This window comes from Condylostylus longicornis, unplaced genomic scaffold (assembly GCF_029603195.1).
Source record: "Condylostylus longicornis isolate FDR11 unplaced genomic scaffold, ASM2960319v2 ptg000044l, whole genome shotgun sequence".
Taxonomy (NCBI): Eukaryota; Metazoa; Arthropoda; class Insecta; order Diptera; family Dolichopodidae; genus Condylostylus; species Condylostylus longicornis.
Window position 1 is genome coordinate 11,281,002 of NW_026578013.1, and position 26,506 is coordinate 11,307,507.

At 25.7% G+C, this 26,506-nt stretch overlaps 1 protein-coding gene across 1 annotated transcript in view; it reads left to right on the forward strand.

The window, feature by feature from the left end:
- Positions 1-26,506, forward strand: part of LOC129610347 (triple functional domain protein) — a 133,665-nt gene that overhangs the window by 100,061 nt on the left and 7,098 nt on the right. Inside the window, exons 10-13 of the mRNA XM_055522902.1 lie at positions 871-937; positions 18,751-18,853; positions 19,107-19,292; positions 20,433-20,510. Coding sequence (XP_055378877.1) covers positions 871-937; positions 18,751-18,853; positions 19,107-19,292; positions 20,433-20,510 — 434 coding nt within the window. The remainder of the gene's footprint in view (positions 1-870; positions 938-18,750; positions 18,854-19,106; positions 19,293-20,432; positions 20,511-26,506) is intronic.

The following is a 26,506-nucleotide window of genomic DNA, read 5'->3' on the forward strand; positions in this document are numbered from 1 at the left end:
CTTTTGAATTTGAATACTTTATTAGTGTTCAAAATTTTCAAAATTCAGACACTTAGCCAGTAACTTTTTGTAAAATAACACTAAAAAGACAATTCTTTCGAAATGACTTTCAAAAATTTTAAATAGAATGTCAAAAATTTTGTACAACTACTAAAGAATTAAAAACAAAAACAATTGGAAACATGGAAACTTAAAATGTAAGCATACTGAATTCTAATTTTCTCAAACTTTATCAATGTTTGTTGCATACATGTAGGAGGAATGTTAATGCAAAATGTTTTGTTGAATAATTTCTCCTAAATGTATGCCACAAATTATGAGAGAGTTGAATTTATTTTACTTATTATTTTAAGCTAACGCATCGTTAATTGCGTTAAATCTATAATTATTTTCTTTTTTTTCAAAAATAATATCGTAAAAAATTAATATCGTAATCAAAAAATTTACGATATTAGAAATTTTTTTTTACGAAAATAAGTTTTTAGTAAAGGTATATGTAAATTACAAAGTTCAGCTTTCTATCTTTGAGGGTGCAGAGGTTTTGCACCCTCAAAGATAGAAAGCTACAGAGGTTTGAAACTAATAAGCACTTTTTTTCAAAATTTTTTTTTTGGAAAAGGAAAAAGTTCCTTTTTAGAAAGACCAACATTGAGACGACGGTAACACTATTATATTCCTTATCTATAATTCCATATATATATTTCACATATTTCAACAAATTTATTATAAATTGCTATAATTAATTTATTAAAAAAATTTGTTTATCTAAATATTTTTTTTTGTTGCTTGACAGGTGAATAATCCCTATAAATTTTACTCAATATTCTTGAATATATGTACTTACAAATATTATAATTTTTATATTTATAGGTAATAGCCGTGCTAAAAGCGGAGACGCATTGTCTTCATCATCAACAAAACGGAAAGGATTTAGCGGGTAAGTTTTTCCTTCTTTTATCGTATTAGTATTTGTGTTACCTTTACGTATTTATTTATTTTATGATGATTTCTAATTAAGATAATCGCAATTTATTAGCAAAATAAACAATAGAACTTTCAACAGAAACAAAAACAAAAAAAAAATGAACGACGAAGCAAGGCAATGGCTGTAAATAATCAAAGAATTTCAATTTAATTATCTTTTATCTTATCTTTTTGCCAATAAATTCAACAAATTTCCTTCACACGCTACACCTTTTTTTCGTACTTATTCTTTTTTTTGTTATTCGCACCAGAAATGTTTAACTGTGACTGTTAGCTGGCTTTTCCTCCATATTTTTGCCTCTTTGCCCGCTGTCTTCAAAATCCATATTTGTTTACAAAAATTTCATACAACTTTGCAAATTCTTTGAAAATAGAAAAATAAATAAAGAAAATAAAAAACGAATAAAAATAGTAAACGGAAATGATGTATTAAAGTAGGTTTGCATGTGTGTGTTTGTATGTGCTATAATAATAAAGGCATGCTATGTAAAAGACACAAAATAACAATGCGAAGAATTGTTCAAAGTAAAAGTAAAAGGAAAAGGAAAAGCAAAACAAGAAGAAGAACAAAATTAAATGCCAAGGAAGTTTTTGTTCAACAAGTTTTTCTTTCCTATTGTTATTGTTATTGTTCTTGCTGCCTTTAATGTGTTTTTGATTCTCCACGGGTGGTAATTGTGTGTTACTGTTATAAACTCCAATTATAATGAAATTTTAATTGATGGTTTCTTTTGTTCCTCATTTAATTTTGAGATTTCAAAAAAAAAAAAAAACAAGAAAAAAACGATTGAAACTGAAGATTTTTTTTTATATTTTGAGATTTACAAATTTCAATTTTTGCTTTTCTTGTTTTTTTCCGAGGCTTAAAAATTTTGCACTAAAACCCGTGCTTACATTTTTTTACGGCTACACATATATAAAATTTAATTACGTTAAAAATTGTATGGAATTAAGGAATTAACTTGGAAAAAACATTTCTATTCAAAAATTTCGAATCTACATTTATAAATTTTACGATATTCTTAATTGCAGTAATAATACTGGTATAACGTAATTGGGGAATTGCGTAGCAATATTATATTACTGCAATTTTGAAATCGCCTTGAATCCTGTAATATTTTTAATAAACCATAATTTTTTATTAACAATGACCGTATTTCACCTATATAAAGTAAATTTGGATAAATGTACAAAATATCTAAAAAAAAACGGGGGCTGATTAGCTTATTATATTCCAATTGCTAATAGAATAAATTTATTTATTGAATTCTATAAAATTAAAGCAAAACCAAAAAGAATTTTATTTAAAAATGTTCTTAATTGTATTTGACGTAGTATAGGAGTTTTCATATGAAAAACCAAAAATATTTTCTTTTTTAATTTCCATTAAAAATTCTTCCATATTGAATAATTGGCGTCACAAGATCATTTGTAGTTTTTTTTATTCATAATTTCTATAATACTAAAAAATTTGTAGTAAATATTTTCTCGATTATAAAATCACGTTTTTAATCCGTATAGAAAAATTTTCATTCAGAATTTGCATAATGTCATTAAGTTTTCAATAATGCAACGAACAATATTCTAATAAAATACCACCCAATTTCTGATTTGAATTTTCAACCAGTGATTAGTAATAAGTCGCAACTGTTGTTTATCAATCTCGTAAGACTTGTTCAAAACTTTGTGATCCAAATTTCGAAAACTTACTCATATTTTTGTAATATTATAGAAACTGTCATAAGGCGATGTAGGCTGTCTTCTAATTTTTTTTTGAAATTTTAGTTTTCTTTAAAAAATTTAACCCTATTAAATTCGTTACTTACCCTACTTATTCTTTTGTCATATTTTGTATTGTGACAAATTATAGCTGCAATGCACACATTACACGTAATTATATGAAAAACGCTGAATTATCAGTAAAGGTTGCCTAGCCAGGAGACGAAAAAGCGAATAAAGGCTATGCACACATTGTGTCTTATTTAAACGTCGTATCGCAATTTGACAGATGTTAAAGAGTAATTTGACAGATATGGTTTTTTCTTTTTATTTCAATTTAGAGATTAGGAACTATATTCTTATCGCTTCCTATTTTTATATACGAGTTTTAAATTATTCTTAAAATTGATTTTTTTCATTTAGAACTATAATGTTTGCAATTAATACGTACATTCTTTTCTCTGATGAAAACTCATACCACTTAAAATAAGTCGCATACGCCACAATTTGACAATTCTTGTTATGGCGCTTAGAAGAACCATTTCCTGCGAGAACAGTAAATAAAATTAACCCAACAATTTCTTGTTTGTTATTTGGTTCTACTTTTGACTATTTTTAAAATTTAAAATTTTATGGGTTAAATCAAAATTTTTAATGAATATTAGTGCCATGTTAATTTTATTTTATTTGAATGTATTTACCTTAACAGTTATTTAAAAGTTCATTGTTATTTTATTATCAGGCCTGCATAAATTATTATAGTACTTTTACGATAAATTTTTTCTGTTTGATAATTTTTTTCAAAATTCCTTGTTACATTCAAACAAATCAGTTAATAGGTCGTTATTGTAAAATATCAATGGTAAATGAAAAAACAAACAAGTAAAAATGTTTCAGGCGGTCTAAAACGACTGAATTATACCCTGCACTTTGACAATCTTACTATAAAAACTAGTTTTTTCAAATATTTTTTTTTCAATTTATTCATCCAATCTCAAAATGAGCTTTAAGCTCGTAAAGAGTATAATTACAAAAAATTCTTATAATTAACTGTCAAATATCAATACAAAATTTTATCTTTCAAATAGTGCAATAATTAATTCATAACAATAACAAAATCAGTAATATTTGGTTAAACTAACAATATTGTATATGATAGTTTGTTTTGATTAAACATTTTGACGACTAATGATTCTAATAAAACTCTTATATTTTATTTATATATAGTATGTGTTAATATGTTGTTTAAATCTATTTATTAGTGTATGACTTTTCAATTCAGCAGATAGATTGTTATATATTTTATATGCTAAATTGTATACTGTGTCCAAATTATTAAATCTGACATTAGATAATATAATTCTGACGTTACCAGCTGTTCTTGTGAAGTGTGAATGCTATTTAATAGTAGCTTGAAAAGTTTTATTCTACCTGCCCGAACCTGTCAAGCCATTCCACAAAAACTTCACGAATAAGTCAGGCCAATAATTTGACACGCGACTGCAAAGTTTCATGAATCTTTAACTTTATTTTTTTTTTTCTGAATAATTGAAATTAGGTTTTTGGGTTATATTGAAGCTACCCTAACCCAGCCAGTCCTATATATGACATTATATGACATTATGCGACTATATGATGAAGTAAAATAGGGATAGGGACGATCAAGCCCTTGAAATAATCTCTTTGAGTTGTATAGCGGCCACCCGAACCCATCAACCGAATCGGTCCAATCACAATTGCAGCCGTTCTTGGGAAAAAATAAGGAAATTGTGAAAGTTGGGTGCTGTTTGTTTTATTCGTTTTTGAATTATCGTGCAATCGTACGCAGAATTTTACAATCTTCATACCAAAGTTAATATTCACGAAGGTGCAGGGTATAAAAAGTAACATTTGTTTTTTTTTTTTACATTACTCTAAAAATGTGTAATTTCAATTGTAGCGGTTTTTTCGAATTATTTTACTTCACTTTTTGTATTGTTTTATCATCGAACTCTTAAGAGATAAGAAAAGCTTAGTCAGCAATGACGATATTTGCGATTTTAATTTTCTTATTGTTTTTGTTTAGTGTTTTCAGTTATTTGTCACATTTTTTACTAAGCGCAAGGGTGAATTTTTTACATTGTTTTTAGTAGAATAATTTTATTTATTTTTTATCACAAAATAAAAAATAAAATTCAATTTTTATGCTCATACAACTATGGAAATAAAATAGTAGAATTTCGAAAACAAAACAGTCAAGTCGAATTTCAAGTCAAGTTGTAAAAAAATTTTAATTTTTGAAATTACATAAGAATTTTTTAAAATTAATTTCTTAAATGAATAATTGTTTCAAAGTGCAAATATAATAACATTTCAGTTTTTAAAAAACAAAATTTAATTGAAATTTGATCAAAACTACAAAATATTGAAAAATATTATAAAATTGCTATAAAATTTTGGAAAATTGTTGAACTAAATATTAAAATATTGGCATAATAAAATTCTAATTACAAAAAAAATGGCTTTAAAATCTACAAAAGGCAAAATTCAAAGTTCATATGTGGATGAAAAAGTTTTACGAAATTGCAAATTTTTTAAGTGAGTTTCACAAATTATGAAAAACCTGATAAATTTTACAAGTTTTAATTATTATCACTTTGTACTTTAATTATAATTTCATTGTTATCTTATTTATCAACTTATTGCAAGTTTTAATTTTTGTATTTTCATATAGATTTTGTAAAACAATGTGTACTTATAATTATTATAAAAGTGCTAAATTAGATCATTATTTTTTGTTTTACAAAATTTTCATTTAATTAATTAACAGGAATACAAAATGTGAATCTAGGTGTTAGAAATATTTAAGATTTAGGACGTAAAGATCCTAATATTAATTATTATTTTTAACATAGCTAATTTTTTTTAATAGAATTTGAGTGAGTTTCTTTTTATGACCTTGTACAAAAAGTAGATCATTTAAATACTTATTAAGAACAAAAATGGTTTGTAGACGTTCAATTCCCGTTTGTTTCATGAACAGTTCAGTGTTATCAACACAAAATTAAAAATGCTTTGATTACAAAGCAAGTTGCTTGCAATAAAACTTAATTCATTTTATTATATTGAGATTGCATAATGAATTCCTGTAAAATATGAAATTATTAGAATTTGAATCTTGTACTCGTACACTGTAAGTACAAGATGTTAGAAAAATTAAGTAAGACACTCTACGTACAAGATGTTAGAAGAATTAATTTACCCAAATGTTTGTTTTGCAATAAAAGTGAGCTTTGATCACATTTAAGATAAACACAAAGTATAATCGGGGAATCTGATTGGAAGAGTTGAAATCGAGAAGCCAGAGTCGAATCGATGTTTAATTGTTTTGCAATTACTGGCCTCCGTGACTTGGGTTTAATTTTCAATTTGTAAATCTGAGTTATGTATTTTCAATTTGCTATTTTTTAATTTCTCAAATGCTAACGAGTGGGTAAAACCAAATATTCTGAATCAACAGGTGCTTTTTTTTTCTATTTTCATATCAGATTTATTTATAAATATTATTGATAAGCGTAACGCACCAAAACATTTTAAAAAAATTATTCTCGTCTACTCATTGTGTTTAACACATAACATTGTCACATAATTTTCTTTTCACAAGTACCTTTGAAAAAAATGAGTCATTTTTTTTAACATAATTTTCCAATACAATACTCAATATATTCTCAATATTGAAAAAAAATTAACAAAATACTAAATAATTATGAGATAAATATTGCTAAATTACCAATTTACACCTTTATTTACATGGAAATGATTTTATAGTTATTCTTTTACATCATACTAACTAATAAACATATCGGTAATAAGATATTTTTGTAACATACATTTAATACAATTGATATTTGAGAAATGATGACCTAAAATAATTTTGTACCTTTACATATGATAGGGGAATTCCTAATGCTTGCATCAAATAAAATACTTATGTATTCATTTTATACGTATAATATGTGAGAGTAAAACAGTTATCGCACAATTGTAAGGATTAGTTATTTATAGATATCCAAATGTTATCACCAATTTTGTTGTATTTGAATATGAAAAATTATTGTAGGATCGAAAAATTATGTGTATGTAAATGGATTGTAATGAAAGAGGCCCAAGTGAAATGATATAATTACTATAGTGACAATAAAGCATTTCTATGTGACTATATTTTATAAAAGTTAACGTAGAAAATTGTAGGGAAATTACTAATAAATGGAATTAAATATTTTTGAAAATGCATTCTACGATTTAATTTATAAATGCCGTACGCATAAGTTGGCATTGAAGTTTCTATATTGCCTTTATTAAATAACTACAATGGAATGCACTGTACTGCAGCAGCTAATAGTGAACGCTGTATTTATAGGTTATAGAGCATAAGTTTTGAAATATATTGCAATCAATAAATATTATATTTAAATTGAATTTTCTAAAATACCCAATTAACTCACCCATTCATTTAATTTAAAAGAAAAAACATGATGGAAGTTTAGATTTACTATGATTCCTAACTCTTATTGCTTTAATATTATCCAGACAACCTGTATTTCAATGATAGTTTTGTTGAATATAAATGGAATAATACTATTTTAATCATAGCGTTGCTCGTTTATTTTGATTTGCGTAGTTTTTGTATGATTATTTTGTGTTAAAATAATAATTATGTGTTACAAATACTGGAAATTCCCTTATTCTAGAATTATATAAATAACAATTTGTTATGAATAATCAGTTGTTGTAGTACTGAAATTTTAATTTCTAACTGAATAAATACAAGTAACACAATATCAAATGATGTGGATGGAATAGATTTAATTTAATATTCATTTTTCGGCTAAAATTATGAAATCCTAAAAAAGATGTGCTAAATTTTTATTAAATTTTAAATAAAAACACTCAAAATTTAATTTGGGAAATCAACATACTTATAGACAAACTGATGCTCAAGTCCTGAGTACTTCATTATGTCAGTAAACTTTTAGTTCCTAAAATTAAAACTTTTGCTTAAAATAATTTCTCTTCTTTGTAACCAAATTTTTTTTTTAACAGTAGTAATGACATTGAACTAACTGTTATGTTACTATAGTTTATTTACCTAAAAATTTATTTAACCTTCATCGTGTATTTAAAAATCAATTATTAAAGTTCATGGCTTTTATTTGTGTTATCTGGCATTGGTGACTTCTTTTATTCGTTACATATGTATAAGAATATGCTATTTGAACGAATAGTTTACATTAATTATTTTATAAGTACTATTCGAGTTCATTCACGGAACCCTTACGATTCTATTTATTTTTCATATCCTAACATTTATACATACATACATAATTATATATAACATTTGTATATAATAATTATTATATTATCCCTGTACGTAATTATTGTTTAATATTTAATTATAAATAAGTAAAATCGATTAAAGAGAATTTAAGGATTATAAAATTATCCTTCTAATGTAAAGTGTTTTGTTGATGGTACAAAAAGCACATGTTGTTGGTGTTGTGTAAGTAAAATTATTCTTTCAATAAGATTTCACTTAATTATGAAATAAATAAATTTATTTTGGAAAATGTTTTTTGGATTATTAATACGAAAACGTTTGCGGTTTTTCAAAGGAATTTTAACCTCAAAGGATTTCATAATTTATTTTTAATTAATCATTACTTGAAGTTATTTTATTTATTTCCTTCGGTTTATAAATTTTCAATTACTAGTGGTTTCTTGCCTCCTAAATAACATAAAATCGAAAAAAAATAACGTAAAAATAGGTTTATATAAATTTAAACATGGACATAACAACTGTTGTTACTTGACGTTAGATTTTGTATAACAAGCAATACTTACTGTGCCTCATGACTGACATGAATAATGTTGGCTTCGAAAACGACAATACGAATAATGTCAGTACGAAGTGAATTCACATTGAATCGCATAAAATAATCGAGGTATGCCAAATTAAGCGTCCTTGAAGTTCAAATCCATTTTTAATTATTGGCAGGTCCATTTCTTGAAGTTGGATTATTGACAAAATTTAAAATTTTATTTCAATAATTGGATTGTTGCTGTCGTCATATGATACGTAGCATCATTTAAGTCAAATAACACCACATTCAGATCAACCAAAACCTTCCCTCACGATATAATCTGACACTGATGCCTTTAAATCACTCATTAAATTGTTTTGTTATAAATTTAAAGGAATTTCAAAACTTCAAGCAAGCGCATTTTGCACTAAATTAGGTTTGAGAATGCCATTAACACAATAATGTACTAAAATATACGTTTTTTCAATGTAACGTCGATTTTGCTTCTGCGAAACATTAAGACAAAAATGCAATTAATTCTATAATAACCGACTGCAATTAAATCACCGATGCAATTAATTCACCGTTGCAATTAATTTTAAATTAACCGACTTGGCACAATAACCAAATGCGCATACGGCTTACGACATCATATGTCATTTTGCATAACATGAATTTTTCTTTTTGATGTCTGATTCGGTTCGAATTAAAATGGTGATATTTTAGCTTCCTATTTTGTTCAATTAAACATCACGAATTTTCAATATGAAGATTTTATTTAAAAAAAATGAAGATATTTGGGCTAATCTATTTGGCACCACTGCATGTTGCCAAGGCCAATTCCGCAATTTTGCTATAACTTTGTACAAGTAAAAATTTCTTTATAATATAGTTTTCCATGGCATCCTGATCATAACAAAATATTGGAGGACAGTAGACTCATACTTTTTCAAAATTTGTTTAAGATAACTAGCGCTTTCAGAGGTATGAAGAATAATTTTGTAAACTTTTTGTTGTAATTGAAATTTCTAAACTGCTTAAATGAAAAAATGTTTGTTTGTCTTCAACTACATGACCTATAGAATTTAGTTAACATTCAAATCAGTTAATAGTTTTTAAAATGCCCAGCACAATATCAAATAACTCGGTCATACATATCGTGTAACAAAATATATGTAGGCAACAACAGGTGACAATCGTTAATAAATTTTTTTTTGGAAAACTATTTTTTGTTACGAGATGTTAAAAACTATTAAAATAAATTAAAGTGACATTGATTATGAATACTTACACACAGCTTGTAATACAGTACCGTTTTCATGTACCAGACATCGTCAAACACATAACAACTTAAGTTTTTATTACAAGTCATTATTCAATAATTGTAATAAATCGACATGGCAAATAATAATTTAAATCTGAAGTAATTTTTCATATTCCCATACGGCGACCAACGTCGTTGTAAAAATAATTTTTGTTAAATCGGATATGGAGAGATTTATATTCCATAGCCAGTGTATATATTTGAATTTTATAGCAGATTTATAATATTACACACACATTAAGTAAGTTTTATCTCTTAAAGAAGATTTAAGAAAAATTGCATTTAAATTTCTTAAGTTGTTGCATATTATTTAAATTTAAATAAATGAGATTTATTTATAATAATTGTTATAGTCTTTTAGAAAATTTATACGAACAAGCGATGTGTATGACTATGGTCAGGGTTGCCATTGTAAAATGAAAATTGTTTAGACGAAAAAAACCGAAATATTAACTGTGTCAAACTTTAGTTGTTTAGTTTGAATATTTTTGAAATATTATTAAATAGCTTTTAATTTGCATGGCAGTTACCACAAGAAGTCATGCAATATCAACTGTTTTTAGCCAAAATAATATACGAATACGTTTGTAAGAGTAGTAACTCCAAATAGAAATTCATTGCGTGACTTATCACAGTAATAAGGCGTTTTTTGTGCAGACTCCTGCCATAATGACTTATTTGCCAAACATATGCTTTAGCAACTATATTGATTTTCTATAAATTGAAAATAATAAGTGAGTGGGTTCTGGAAATTGAAAAAAATGTTTCTATACCATAGCAAATCAAATTGGCCAAAAGACTCCCAGAGCTTTCAAAAATCAATTAAATTATGCGAGATTCTTCCAACCATAAAAGAAAAAAAACAATTTTTGGTGGGATTTTTTCCAAGTATATGGCAACCTTTAATGTGCTATAAATTAGATAAAACAAGTAAAAACGTTTCAGTCGGTATAAACCGATTGAATTATACCCTGCACCTTTCGTTATTGTGTAGCATTTACTCGAACCTGTGAGATCATTCTATAGAAACTTCACGGACATGTCTGACCTATAATTGGACATCCGACTGCCAAGTTTCATCAATCTGACCTTATAAATTTTTAAAATATTTAAAATTAGCTTTTGGAGTTGTATGGTAAGTACCTAAACCTGTCAAGCAATTCCATCAAAACTTTACAAATATATCTGATCTATAATCGGACACACAACTGCCAAGTTTCATGAATCTGACTTTATTATTTTTCCAAATATTAAGAGTAAGCTTTTAGACTTGTATAGGATCTACTCGAACCTGTTAAGCAATTCCACCACAACTTCAGAAATATGTCTGACCCATAATTGGACACATGACTGCCAAGTTTCATGAATCTGACTTTATTATTTTTCCAAATATTAAGAATAAGCTTTTAGACTTGTATGGGAGCTACTCGAACCTGTCAAGCAATCGCACCAAAACTTTAGAAATATGTCTGACCCATAATTGGACACACGACTGCCAAGTCTCATGAATTTGACTTTATTATTTTTCCAAATATTTAAAATAAGCTTATGGAGTTGTATGGCAGGTACCCGAAACTGTCAAGCAATTCCACTAAAACTTCACAAATATATCTGATCTATAATCGGACACACAACTGCCAAGTTTCATGAATCTGACTTTATTCTTTTTCCAAATATTTAAAATTAGCTTATGGAGTTGTATGGCAGGTACCCGAACTTGTCAAGCAATTCCTCCAAAACTTCGGAAATATATTTGACCTATAATTGGACACATGACTGCCGAGTTTCATGAATCTGACTTTATTATTTTGCCGAATATAAAAAATTTGCTGTTGGAGTTGTATGGCAGCCACCCGAACCGGTGCAGCTATCCTATTATAATTTTTAGAGCATGTGTAGAATATAATTGGACACATGTATACAAAATTTTATATTTATAGCTTTATTAGTTTTTGAAATATTTAAAATAAACTCTTGGAGTTGTATGGCAGCTACCCGAACCCGTTGTCCGACTTAGTCCAATAACAATAGGGTTCGTCCTTGGCACAAAAGAAAAAACTTGTGAAAGTTTGGTGTCGATTGCATTATTCGTTTTTGAGTTATCGTGCGATCGGACGGACGGACGGACGGACGGACGGACGGACGGACGGACGGACGGACGGACGGACATGTCTAAATCGACGCAGAATTTTACGCTGAGCAAGAATATATATATATGTCCATACCGCAGATGACTCCTTCAAGTAGTTACAAACTCCATACCAAAGTTAATATACCCTTCACGAAGTGCAGGGTATAAAAATGTTCTCAATACTTCACTTTATCCAATGAATTTCCAAGATAAATGCATTTACCCTATGTGCTTAAGGTAATTTCTATTTACGTTTTATAGTTTTAAAGTGTAGTATATTAGAGTGACATTTTCCGGTACGTAATTTAATTAACGCTTCCATAGAAATGTTCGTTTATTATAAAATATTAAATTTTAATAAGCTTATAATAATTTTCTTGTCTAGATTCTAATGAAAATAAAAAAAAAATTAACAAAAATGCATAATTATAAGTGGTTAATATACGGCACCACACCTGTTGTATAGAAGCTTCAAAAAAGTAGGTTAATATTTTGGTATACAAACTCATAAATATATTTATGTCAAATTTAGTAAAACAATAACAATAAAATTTACTAGCGTGCGTTATTACGTGCACGCTAATGCAAGTTGTAGTTTTTTTTATTTTTTTACTAAAAGTTTCATTATAATTGAGATTAGGTGTACTTATATTTTCCAAAAAAAAAAAAATATTAAAAGTATTTTTCATACTACAAAGGTTGTAATTAGAAAGTTGCAAAGCAGTTAGTGCGTTCTTGTATAATAAAATAAGCAATCTAAAAGTAACAGATATTCAAAGGTTGGGAACTGTCAGATTTACGAACGATAATTATATTGAATACTGGTGCAATGAAGAACGCGAATTAATGGCTCCAAATTCTTGGCCCATATTCGTTAAAGTAAATTCTCGAATTTTCATTAAGGAATTATGTCCATTAGTTCCGTTCCAATTGAAACCTTAAATTTAATGATCAAATTATTGGAAATTTGTTTAAATTTCCCAACTCAGTTTACCTTTTTACAATCTGTTATAGGAGAAAATTTTCATAGTCAGAATTATTTCTAACTATTCTATTGATTAACTTAACATCATTAAAGTTTTTATTTTCATATTATTTGTGAGTAAGACGCCTATTTATCCTACAATTGTGCGTATTCGAATAATTTCAACGTTTACTAATATTGCGTCAAGCATAGTATAATTTTCGCTATTTGTGAACAACAAAATACTATGTTGTAAAAAATTCCCAGACTTTAACCACAATAAAATCTACTGTTCTACTCCATAAATTAAAGTATCGTTTACAATCAAGTGGAATTTTATGAGAATAGTCCAGAAAATTTTTGAATATTCAATATTCTCTGCCCATAAAATTGTCCTAATTTTATTAAAAATAATAAATTGTAAATTGTATTTAAAACAATTGAAGCTTACAATCTTGTAATTTTAACTCTTAATAATCTTACAGTTGCCAAAGATAATAAACAAAGCTTAAAACTTTGTTTTGCATTTTTATTAAAATTTTATGCATGCATGTCGTTTCCAAACCAACAATTCACCACCTTTATTTAAATATTTTAGGTTTTTATTTTTTGTTTTATTTTTTAAATTTTTTACACATTTTTTTGTATTGTTCTCATTTCGTTTTTTTTTCTTTTGTTCTAAATATAATGACTTGGAAGAAAACGTGCTAAGTATCATTTGATAGTGTAAAATAAATTTTAACGTACAGAAATTAGAGTTGACGTTATTGTTAAAATTAGTGTAATTATTGTAGTATTTTTACTACTTTTAAATTGTAAATTTAAATTATTTGAAAAAAATGTTTTTATAATATTCTGTAATAGGTTAACGTTCTTTACTCCGAATAAGTTATAATTTTATTATGGAGTACCGAAATGGTTTATTATGGAATGTACACATGGAGTACCGAAACTTCGAATTTCATTAATACTTACTGTATTGATATATTCAGCAGTTATATTTTATAGTCAGGCTTGCCATTCTTAAAAAAATTTTTGATCTAAATTTAGGAATAATAAAGTTGGGTCAAACCAATGGTTTGTATTGTAGCACTTTTCCCTTCAGCAAGTGAAAATTCTGCTTTTAAATACAGTCTATGTATACCTATCAAACTATTAAAATTATTTTCATTCATATACAAAACTATTTCTAGAATTGCATATATTTAGGATGACGCATATATGCAGTGTTTGAAATAAAGCAAAAATTAATATAAAAAGGGGTTAACATAATGCTCGATTTTAAGGTTTAATTATGTGAGTTAAGAAAAATAATTATATTTTTTAATTTCATGGAATTTACCGTTAGCTTTTTATGTTTATAGAAATTTGAAAAAGCTTGCGGTTTCGGAAATATAAGGTGTCAAAAATTCAAATTTTACAAATTTCAAGAGGCCATAACTTGAGAGGGGAAGGAGATGGAAAAAAATTTTCTTCTAACGAAATGAACTATTTGTTAATGTCTAAAAGCCCATAAAATTTCAAGCTTCTACAGGCTGGGGTCTAGAAAATAAACGACATCAAAAATTTGGAAAAAACGGACTTTAGATAACGGTAAATTTGAGCGGCCATTTTGTTTTTCTAAAGTTAACCTTTAGTATACCCCGCTAGGGGAAGTAAGCCACTGCCTTTCTGCGTTTGCAAAATTTGAAAAATCCTTATGGTTTCATTGCACTAAATAGTTAAAGAATGGCATTTTTAGGGTTTTGGGGGGGTATAACTTCTAAAGGGGGGGAGATAGGTAAAAATTTTGTTCCACGAAAATAAGTTTCTAGTAAAAATCTATGTACGTACAAAATTTCAGCTTTCTATCTTCAAGGGTGTAGAAGTTTTGTAAACAGACACACGGACGGACGGACGGACGGACGGACGGACAGAGTGAAACTAATAAGCACTTTTTTTTCAAAATTTTTTTGGAAAAGTGCTAAAAATATATAATAGGCACCATTTTGAAAATATTTTGAATTTGTTGCAATTTAAGAAAATAAAGTCAAAAAACTGTCAAAGAGCGAAATGCGAGGAAATTAAAAAGAAGCTTGCAGTAAATTTTACAATGAATTTGCCAATTCTAACTCACTGCGGCTGAAGTGGCACTGTCGCGCAGTATTTCTCATAAACTTGTGCATATCGTGTTATTGTAATTTTTTTAGCCAAGCGTAGTTTAATTTTACTTAAGGGTTAAAGCAACTTGCAAATAAAATATACGTAAATCTGATTAAACTCTAAATTTATAAAAATCTTTAAATCACAAAACTTTTGCAACTAAAAATTATTCGTTAAAGTACTATTGCAGATACATTGTATTTTACTAACTACTATCAAAACTAAGCAGAATATTTTTTTTGTTTGGATATCAATCAGCTTGTTATTCTCATTATCCAATTTCAACTAATCTGAGATTTCACTTTTTTTCTAATTATTAATATTTTATTGCTGAGTAAGTCAAATAAACATTAGATTTACAAAACGGGTCAGAATTCAAATTTATATGCAAACAAACTTAAAATCCGGAAAAAAGTAGTGTTTATTCGAAGTATGCCGATAACAAATTCCAAACAAATAAAATTCCATAAAATTTTCTTATACAAATATTAAATTATAACTGCAGTACTTTGTTACATATTATGGGGTGTCCTCCTGCTTTACACATTGAAATGAAAGATACGAGCTTTCACTTAAACGAAAAGTAAAATAGGTACAACAAACAAACTAAAAAAAAAACCTTAACAAATAGAATCAAAGGTAATTTCCGTGAAAGCTACAAAATTAATTATAATTTTATTATAATCAGATAAGTGTGCACATAAATTCTAAAAATAAATTTTCGCAAAAGAAAAAAAATAAAATTTTTGTTTTATTTTGGAAATTGTACTAAATCATAAACAATTTCATGTGATATTTAATTTGATATTTAAAAAAAGTCTATAACCTCACTTGTAAATATACAGCACATGCCAGTTAGATAAACTATATAACAAAATTGGATATTTCGCATAATTTCGTAAAATTCATATGAATTTCACTAAAAATTTTTGGGTTTAATAACAATATTGTTGTTAAAATCTTGATTTACGAAATAACTTGTTTAAAACGTTTGAATTATTTTACTGGGAATGTTTGCCTTAAGTGATTTTAAAGCTGATTTAAAGAAAAACCAGTCATAGAGTTAAAAAATTCCGATTTAATGTTATTGTAAAATTAAATCTGTTTAAATCGCATTTCATTTATAAATCTAAACAGCTTAAGTATTTCATGTTAACCGCGATTTATCAAAATATTTTAAAAAATTTTAAAAATTTTCCAATTGTATAGATTAAACCGTAATGGTCAAAACTAGTTTAAAGAAAAGATTTTAATTTTCGTGTGTTGAAACTATTTTTTTAAGTCAAACAATTATAAATATGTATATAATGTACTATGAATGGTTGACGAATAGTTTTCTACCTATATTGATTTCTTACTGAATGAGAAAAATTTGTCCAATTCGACAATTAAGAAGAAAATTTTAGAAAAAATGACTAAATAATTTTTAGGCTTATTAGATAGGTAAGTTCGCAAACTTTTCAAGTTTCTGTAAGCTGGCGAATTCGCTAGTATTTGGTATTGTGTACGGTGAATGTATCTATTCGGCAATTCTTTTAAGAATAAATGAAATAATTCTTTTACGAATGTCAAATTATACGTTATTGAAGTAGATTATCACTACAAAATTTTTTATACTTTTGACGATTCTATTAAATATTTGCGGATTCATTGAATATGGTGAATTCGGCAAACGTAATATCCAATTGAGGTATTTGCAGTATTTATGTATGTATGTAGTTTAAAATTTTTTAAAAAATTTGATAATTTACAAATTGTGAACATTGCAATTGCAGTATGTTTTCAAAATTTAAATAGTGATATATGAAAGTAGAAACATCAGATGTTTAATTTTTAAAGGAATTTGAAATATTAAATATAAATGTAAAGAGACAAATAAAGAGTAATCTAAAACACTAATTTCTTCTATTTAGTTAATCAAAAATATTTTAATGATAGCTTTACTAATTGCTTGATTATAGTCTATTTGTTAAGTCATCAGCATTCAGCTTATAAATTTCCAAAAGATATTTTAATAGTTTTATACATACAATGCGAGACATTTAGTTCAAACTTATTTTACAAGTTAGACAATACCTTTTCCTTAAAAATTATAAAATCTCGATCATATAACTTCACTATTTCAAGAATAGTTTATAATATGATTTGATTTAATTTGAAAATTTTCTAACAAAACTATCAACTTTCTTGAGATCTCAACACAGATGTTTTTGATTAGCTTTATTAAACAATTTTTTTTTTTTATGTCACATGTACATATGAGTATTCGAGTATCGAGTATTGATTAATCAATTTAATAATTAATTATAGTAACTAATGTATTAGTTATTTTAATTGTAAATCCCTCATTGTCCACCCACTCGAGAATCATACCCTTACAAGTAAGTAAATGATGACAGTGTTGCTGAGTAACTCATACTCTCATATGGTATCTAAATTAAAACATTACAATTTTATATTTGCGTTATTGGCATTAGTGCATAATGCTTGTTCTTAGAAATATTGTGATATATTTAAAAAAAAGAATTGAAAGCGAAGGGGGTTTAAAACGCTGTAGTAGAATTTTACGTTTTGCATTAATTCGTTTTCTCTGCAAATGTCAAATTTTAATTGTTCCAACTGCTTGAATCCAATAAGAGTAAATATCAATTTCAAAAATTTTCAAGCAATCCTTTTTCGCTTGTATATTTTATTTACTTTTGAAAAGGTTTTTGATATTTATAAAACATATTTTTAGATAATTTATGATAATTACATCATTTCCTAATGACCGTACATCTCTTCTCATGACGATTATTATGGCAAAAGAATTAACTGTAATTTACGTCAAAAACTTTACGTTAACTATCAAGTTCATTTTTGAAAGTAAATTAAAAAGAAACAGTATGTATTCAATTATGTAATGAAAATGTAACTGTTTTCTTCTAAACGGAAACACTATCATTTTGTACTCAACTAAGTACAAAACAAAAAAGAAAAATTACTACAATAAATAGCTCAGTAAATATTTTACTTACCCAATTAGCTGACTTCAAAATAGATATGATAGTTTTAGCGTTTAAAAGCTTAGGTAAATAAACAAAAAAAAAAATTGTATACTTTTGGTGGTACTATTTAAGTTCTATTGTATTCTGTTTCCTGGGACAAAACGTTTGCTTATTCCTATCTACATGTACACATGCCTATAACATATCTACCATATTTGTACCTACATATGTGCACAAACTATTTTATTTACTTTTTTATTATATAATGTTCTCCACACATATGTACGTATGTACACATAATATATTGAAATATTTATTATATTTTATTATTATTTTTATGACTTAATGCAAAAAAAGTAAAAACAAAACACAAAATAAAAAACAACTCAATACTTAGGATGAAAAAAAAATTTCAATGTACACACTTGCGATTCAGCCACTGCCTTGTAATGTTATATGGAATAATAATAATTTTCAATTAAAATAAATAAAATAAATTATTTGTATTAAAAATAGAAAGAGAGAGAGGGAAGAAGAAAAAGAAAAGAAATTTCGATTACAATATTAAATATTTAAAATTTAAAATATAATTAAAATAAAAACAAAGAAGATTAAATATTCATACTAATGAAAAATCAATTAACAAATTCTCTTAAAAGGCGAAAATGGTTACCACCTCCATTAAGGAAATTATCACAAGGTAAAGTTGATAAACCATCAGATAGATCGTTAATTAAAAAGAATTCAGAAAAGAACATGAGGGTAAGTTTTGTTTTACATTTGCATTCTAATTATTTTTACACAATTTATATAAGAAATGTTACCCATCATATTATTGTGTTAGACACATCAATTGAAGTGACGGGATGTTATTCAAAAGTATTAAGATTTTCAGTATATAAAATTATTTTTGATTAATAACCCCATCACCTCAAGTAATTTATCTAAGAGAATATGGTTTAATAATTTGTTATTGAATATTTTATTTTTATTGATTTATTTTTAAAATTTATAGTTACCTGAAAAACATAATGAAGATGATGAAAATCAAATGGCATCATCAACAAATCAAAATTCTGGTCAAGATTTAGAACCAGAAGAAGAAGCACATTTAGAATTACCACCACCAATGAAACCAATTCAAGAACCATGTTTAATGTCAAATGGACCACCGTCAGCTAAAGAAAATTCGAGTAACATGGTAAGTTATTATAATTTTTGTATACACTTAACATTTCATTTGTATACCATTTATTTTAAAACTTAATCAGTATTAAATATCAAGTGAAACCTTTAAAAATTCCGTATATAAAATAATAAATTTTTAGTTAACTAAAATTAATATATGAGTTCTAAAATTGGGTATACAGAATCGAATTAGTTAAAAAATTGTTTTGTTCTTTTTGGTCTTTAAATTCTAAACTTCGTCAGTAAGTTATTTTGGAATCTAATTTTTGTAATTTCGGCATTTTGTAAATTAATTTTAAACTTATCAGATATATTCAATTTCCATTATTAAATCTACTATTATATTTTAAATTTTATTATTACGCGTAAAAAACGTCAAAGTAATACCAAACGTCAAATCGAAAAATAATTCATATTTCAAATTCAATTACTTTATTATTGAGAGATGGTAGAAGTCATATATGAAGCTTCTGGTCACAATCAAACAACTCTGGACAATGTAAAATCTTTAAGAGGACTCTATTTACATATAATTCATTTTTTCCTTAAAATACATTTTGAAATACAAATTTTTAAAACAACAATTATTATTAATGATTGCGATAAATTGTCTCAAAACTAATGGCGTGCGGAGAAAAATATGTCAAACAAAATAATTGTCATGTTTGAATTGATATTAACATACGAAAAAAAATCGGGATTTATACTAATACAGTAGAAGCATTTTTAATCTTTAGTACAAAAAGTTGTCATCTAAAACTTAATTCTGACAACACAGTTGTCAAAAATTATAGTAAGCTTAAATTTCATTTGTATATCTCTCTGAAATTATTGCCTACGTACATGACTACAAAATTCGCTTAGAAGCATAACTTGTGCTTATAATTGAGCTTGTTTATAAGAAAAACCGTAACGAAAATCGTGCAATTTGTATTTCCGATTTTGTAAATTAATCATACGGCACTCAACTACTATAGTTATTTGCCGTACAAATCATTTTTTTTCATCTACTTTACCGTTATGCTTAAGCAAAAAAATTACTCTCATTTATTTTCTATTATTCTTTAATTTGTTTCTTCGATGTTTAATAAATTCTTAATAATTTTAATATTATTTTCAATATTTTTAATATTTTAATATTTATTTTTTATAGGCAAATACATTCAAGAAGATTGAAGGAAATGCTCCTATTGATATATCAGAAATTGAACAAATAGTCAAAGAGAAAACAGTAAGTAAATATTGATATTGAAAGAAAAAACAAAAATAACAAAAATAAAATAAAAGAATATCAAAAATACCGTTCGCAAAATAGTTTCATACTTAATATCTGCTACCATATACATACACATATGTTTGTATGTATATAATGTCTACATTTTGCTGTTATTTACAATACGATTTCAATTTGTTTTCACTATTCTTTATAACCTCACTGACTTTATAACTATTATATAACAGTACAATAGTACAGTAGGAATGAAATTCCAGATTATTATTAAAATTAATGTTTATTTTTATAACAAAAAAAGCATCTGCATAGTTTCTTTTTTTATTTTATTTTTTTTTTCATTTTTTATCTTATTTTATAGCAATATGATAAAAAAGTTTATTTTATATTCTCTTATTACTGTACATTGCAGGTACATTCTAAATTTTGTATGTTAAATACAGAATTGTAAATCGTAAATTTACTCAAATACTTTGATAAATAAAAGTTAGCGGTGTTGAAAATTTGCCATTTTTAAAGTAGAGAAAATAGAAAACAAAAATCTTATTTTCTTCCACCTTATCGCTGGGGGCCAAATACGATTTTTGGTTTTTGCAAAAATAAAGGTGTTAATAGAAATATGCAAACATTTTTAATTAAAAAAATATTTTAATTTTAACTATTAATTAAATTGTTTTCATATTGATTGAATTATTATTTAACCCTTGAATGCCCAAAATTCACACAATGTGTTGCATAAATTATTTGTGTGGCTGTAAAACATGCATTTTGAAAGACTAAGAAAATGAATTTTTCAATTAAAATGTATTTTCGTTTTTGTAATTTTTCATTTAAATTCAATATAGGTCAAATTTTAGGTTCAAAATGACGTGGTAAATTTAAGACTTTTCTAAATTTTTTCACTATTTTAAGTAATTCATTATATTTTGGCTTGCAAAATGAAAATTTCGTGTCGTGAGATAAAAAAATCTATCAGTTTCAAAAATATGAAGCAAATCGGTCACGCATTTAAGGGTTAATAAATATTTTGCGATTTTGCATTAAAAATTATCTATATTGAATAAAATAATTATAAATCTTAGATTGTGACTGAATGCATTTTCCTAGTTATTGAATAACCCAATTCGTTTGTATCATTTCACCCATACCTACATATTGATTTTATTAAAGTGCTGAATATTGGTTTACAACAAATATTGCTGTAGTAGTGAGAATATTGAGCCTTCGTACAAAATTAAAAATGGAATAAAAAATAAAAAACTATTATTGTAATTATTATTTAAATTTTTGTATCTGCACAGATACATACACATGCATGCATTCATAAATAGCTGCAGTACAATAAACCAAAAACACAAATTAAGAAAATCACTTTTTCAATAAAAGTTCTATTAAAACTTTTTAGTATTCAGTACTTTGTGATTAGTTGAAATTAAAAATTGTGATTCAATATAGCTATATTTTGTAAAATAAGTTCAAAAATTTTAAATACGATTATATTGAGAGCAATTCGAGTTCAGTATTTTATAATTCATAAACAGCCAGATATGTATGTGGTTTTACTTTGAGCTATAAAATAAAAAACAGAAAAAAACCCGTCTATTAAAGGGGGAATTTTTTTAATTTCATTTTAAAAGTTCAACATCCGAACGATAAACTGGCAATTCCATCACAAATTTTCAATTATTTTGATAAATTTTTGAATATCAAAAATTCTGAATGTCGAAATTTTTTAGAAGAATTCAGTTGTCATACGTTTATGGATTATGATAACTGTAATTGAATTTATATTCTACACAATAAATTCATTTTTTTGTAATATTTTGTGTTTTACTTGTATAATGGTAAATTTATAATTCAAAAGTTAGAAACTAAGAAAAATGTTTGTTTTTGACATTATGTTGTCAATTTTTGAAATAAATGTCACATATCAGCTGAAACGGAAATATTTTCTTGTCAATTTTCGTTTTTTCTTCTTTTTGATAGAATTAGATATTAATAGTTGTTTGCGTGAGCTTAAAAATTCTCATATAGAATTATTATTGTTTTTCGTGACAATAATAAATTTTTATTTACATAAACATTTTTATTAAGCTTTGGTTTTACTATTCTCATAACGTGTTTATGCATATTCTATTTCTATATATGCACATATACATACATATGTATATATTATTTAAATGTAGCGACTCATTAATTTCAATATAGCAAATGATAAAAAGAGAAATTTAAATCTACTATAACTATAACGCAAATAGTGGAAAACTAGATATAGAAATTAATTAATATGATATAGAGATAGAATCTGAATATTATTGTAAAGCTTCGAATTTACAACTTTTAATTTCATAATTTGTAATTCTTGAATTACATCACTGAATAATCTTATAGCATTAAACAAATAAATAGTAGTATTAAGGAAAAAATTGTCTAAGTCGAGAAAATGTATTTTAAGTTTGAAACCTAGATTTGATTTAAAAATAAATTTTAATTTTTCATAATATATCGTTAGAACTAATTTTATTATATAAGCTAATCAGAGTCTGTAAATATGTATGTGGATTGAATTCTAAAAAGACATACAAGGCTCCATTTATAATTTTTAATAGTCCCGCACTTCATAAATTTAATATTGTTTCCCATTATAATTCACAAATTAGTTTGGCGGCACTTTACAGTTCACTACTAAGTCACGTCTTAGTTGCTAAATAAAGAAATTTTAATCCAATTAGCATTTTTAATAACTTTCAATTGAAAGAAACTAGTTCAACAAGTTATCGATTATATTTCTCGAAACAACATACATATGTAAACACTTCTTGTTGACTTCTGAACAGCTTACATATGTACGTATGTAAAAGTAAAACCGCCGCGTAAAACCAATTAGTTTAATTTTATTTAATAAATAACAATAACATTTTTTGGGAAATTTAAAATTTTTTCAAAATAAAATTAATAAATAAAAAAAATTCAATAAAAATTATTGGGTATTTCCAAAACAAAATCAAAACAATACAAAATTGGTTATGGAACAATACAAAATTGAATAAAACGCTTTTGACGTAAAACAAATTAAAATGATTTTTTACTGTCTAAAAAAGAAATTAGTGGAACAATTTGAATTAGAACACAATTTCGGAATAAAGAAAATTTTCTTTCCCAAAATTTGGAATTTAAATATGCAAATTTAAGTACAAATTACTCGTATATACTCGTATCTTGATATTATTTTTTTTCAAAATAAAACTTGCTCCAGTAATTGTAAGTATACACAATTGCCTGATTTGTACCTGTTTTGCAAAACAATTTGGTTGCAGAAAGCATAATTAACTACAATAATTAGGATCGATTTCTAACAAGAGTTATTAACAAGCTATTATTAACACAAAGCTTGCGCCTAAAGCTTTGAACATTTAAGAGAAAAATTTAATTTAAGTTTTATAAATTCAGAATACTTTGCCATATCAAAAATGTATAACATTAAAATGAAATTACATAATTAGTTCAACAGTTTATATTACAGTACGTCTGAATTGAAAATAAAGAAAGTAACAGGATTTTGAGTTTATGAGCTGCACTATTTTCAATTGATTGACCTTTATAATATTCAAATAAAATGTTTCGAACATTTATTTCCTTTCAAAAAATCTAGAACAAAAATTCATGTAATGTTAGACAAAGAAACCTCAAATATCGGTATTAATTTCTCTATTAATTTTTAACTGCACGATTTCAAACCAAAATCTGTTTTAGAATCCAAAGCCGATTCAAAAACATGCCATAGAAGTCATAATTAAAATAAAATTCAAAGTGTTCAAATTAATGCGTTTAGTACTGTGAAAATATTAAAGGTACACAATTTTTTGATTGAGGTGCAAGATTTGTAAATAGCAATGTAGGTATGTAAATAACTTTTACTTTTCTTCCGATACTAAGAAATTTATAAATACTGTTAAATGAAATTTAAAAAAAAAAAGTTGCAGTCCAGTTTTACTTTTATGTTTACATAATTTCTAATACCTTGAAAATTAATAAATAGTTGATTGTGTTTCGGAAGCAATAACTAACTATGATCTATCATAATACTAATTAAATGCACTTTAATAATAAATGAAAAACTTTTTAAAAATTGAAATTTTTTTTTATCAAGATTTAATTTGAATAATAAACTTGTAATTTCTATCCCTCGTTTTAAAACTTTAAAAAAATTTTACTTTAAATTAATTTTCTAACATTAAACGCTAAGCTTTATAATTAACTTTGTATTAAATCGTTTTAACGTTCCGCAAGTATATACATATAAACTTTCGTAGTTCTTAAGGACTTTTCCAAAAAAACAACTTGAAAAAAATGCTTACTAGTTTAACTGTGTTCTCCCGTCCCTCGGTTCATTAATTTCTCTGTTCGTCTATTGTAACTTGCTTCTTCTACCACGGCATAGCTTAGATGAATTTTAAAAAAACGAAATGACTGCTAAAATTAACCGTTATCTAAAACTAATTTTTTTTTCCAAAAATTTGATATAATTCTTTTTCTAGACAATAAATGTGGTATGAGTCTGAAATTTTGGCAGTTTTGAGATATTAATAAATAGCTTATTTCGTTTAAAGAACATTTTTTTCCGCAACCAACAGTTTAGATGCTAAATGTTTTCGTAAATTAAAATTCTAACAATATTTTGTTTAGGTTAAGTTCGCTCATAGCCTGTGTAAACAGCGCAGATTTTTTATTTATTTTAGACGCAGTTACCATTAAAAAATATGCCATAAGTTTAATTCGTCTGCTTAAAATTCATTCTACGATTTCCTTTCTGTATAATTTGTCCCCTTTGATCCGATTTTTACCACCTCAAAGGAAGAAAGAAAACAATTTTAGTATCCTCTAATAATATTATTTAATTTTGAATTATTTTGTTGAAAATAATAAGCCCATTTACTTTACTCGTAAATTTGTGCGCTACATCATTACTTAAATAAAAAATTATAATTTTAGTAAAGCAAAATTTTATTTTTAAGTTCAATTTAGTATAACGAACCCATTAAATATTAATTTACAAAGTTTTTTTCCTCTTAAATATTTTGTTTATATTCGTACATGTTGCAAAAATTAATAGTTACCTTGGCCCGCCTTATATTCTTGTATTTACAACCTGTTTGATTATTTGTTGAGCTTAAATTTAAAACAACAAATTCTATTTTGTTACTTTATTAATTTTTTGTATTTCTAGTTTTTTTTTTTGTCTCACTCAACTGAAATGATTGTGGATATTTAAATTATTAAAACAGTAAAACTGAGATTTCATTATTTACCTTACCCAATACCTACCTGAGCTGAGATGAGACAATGTTCAAACACACTGTGAAACTCTTTTTCTTTTTCTTTGTTTTTTTTACTCTCCATTAATTTCAGTTTAGTACGAGAAGTTGATTAAAACGCACACTATTTTTAGAATATTTTTAAAAACAAAAAACTGGTCGCTTGTAATTTTGCGTTTTTCGCGTTAAATTTTTTATAATTAAATGAAAAATTATTTTAATAATTTAAATATTAGGAAATTATATGAATTTATACATGATTCTTATTAATTGGAGTGCAAATTACAATTAGAAATGAATGGAAAAAGTTAAAAATTCAATTAAACTTTGTTTTGAAATTTTAATTATACCTAAGTACGTCAAAAAATTAGATTTATAGAGTGATGTGCTTTTTGTGCTTCAATGACATCAAAATTAAGAAAAAAAAATTTTTTCCAGTTTTTTAATAAATTATAAAAAATTTAAATAAGTTAAATGGAAAATAAAAATACAAATGTAATTTATTAAGTAATACTTACCACACGCGCGTATAGAGCAATCTGATCATGGTGAATAATTTACTATTATAGGTGGAAAATGAAATTTTCAAAGATTTTAAAAACAAGTTGTAAAAATGTTGATAATGTTAACATTTTTAAATTCAAATATAAATATAATATAGCACAAGTGAGAAAATTTTTT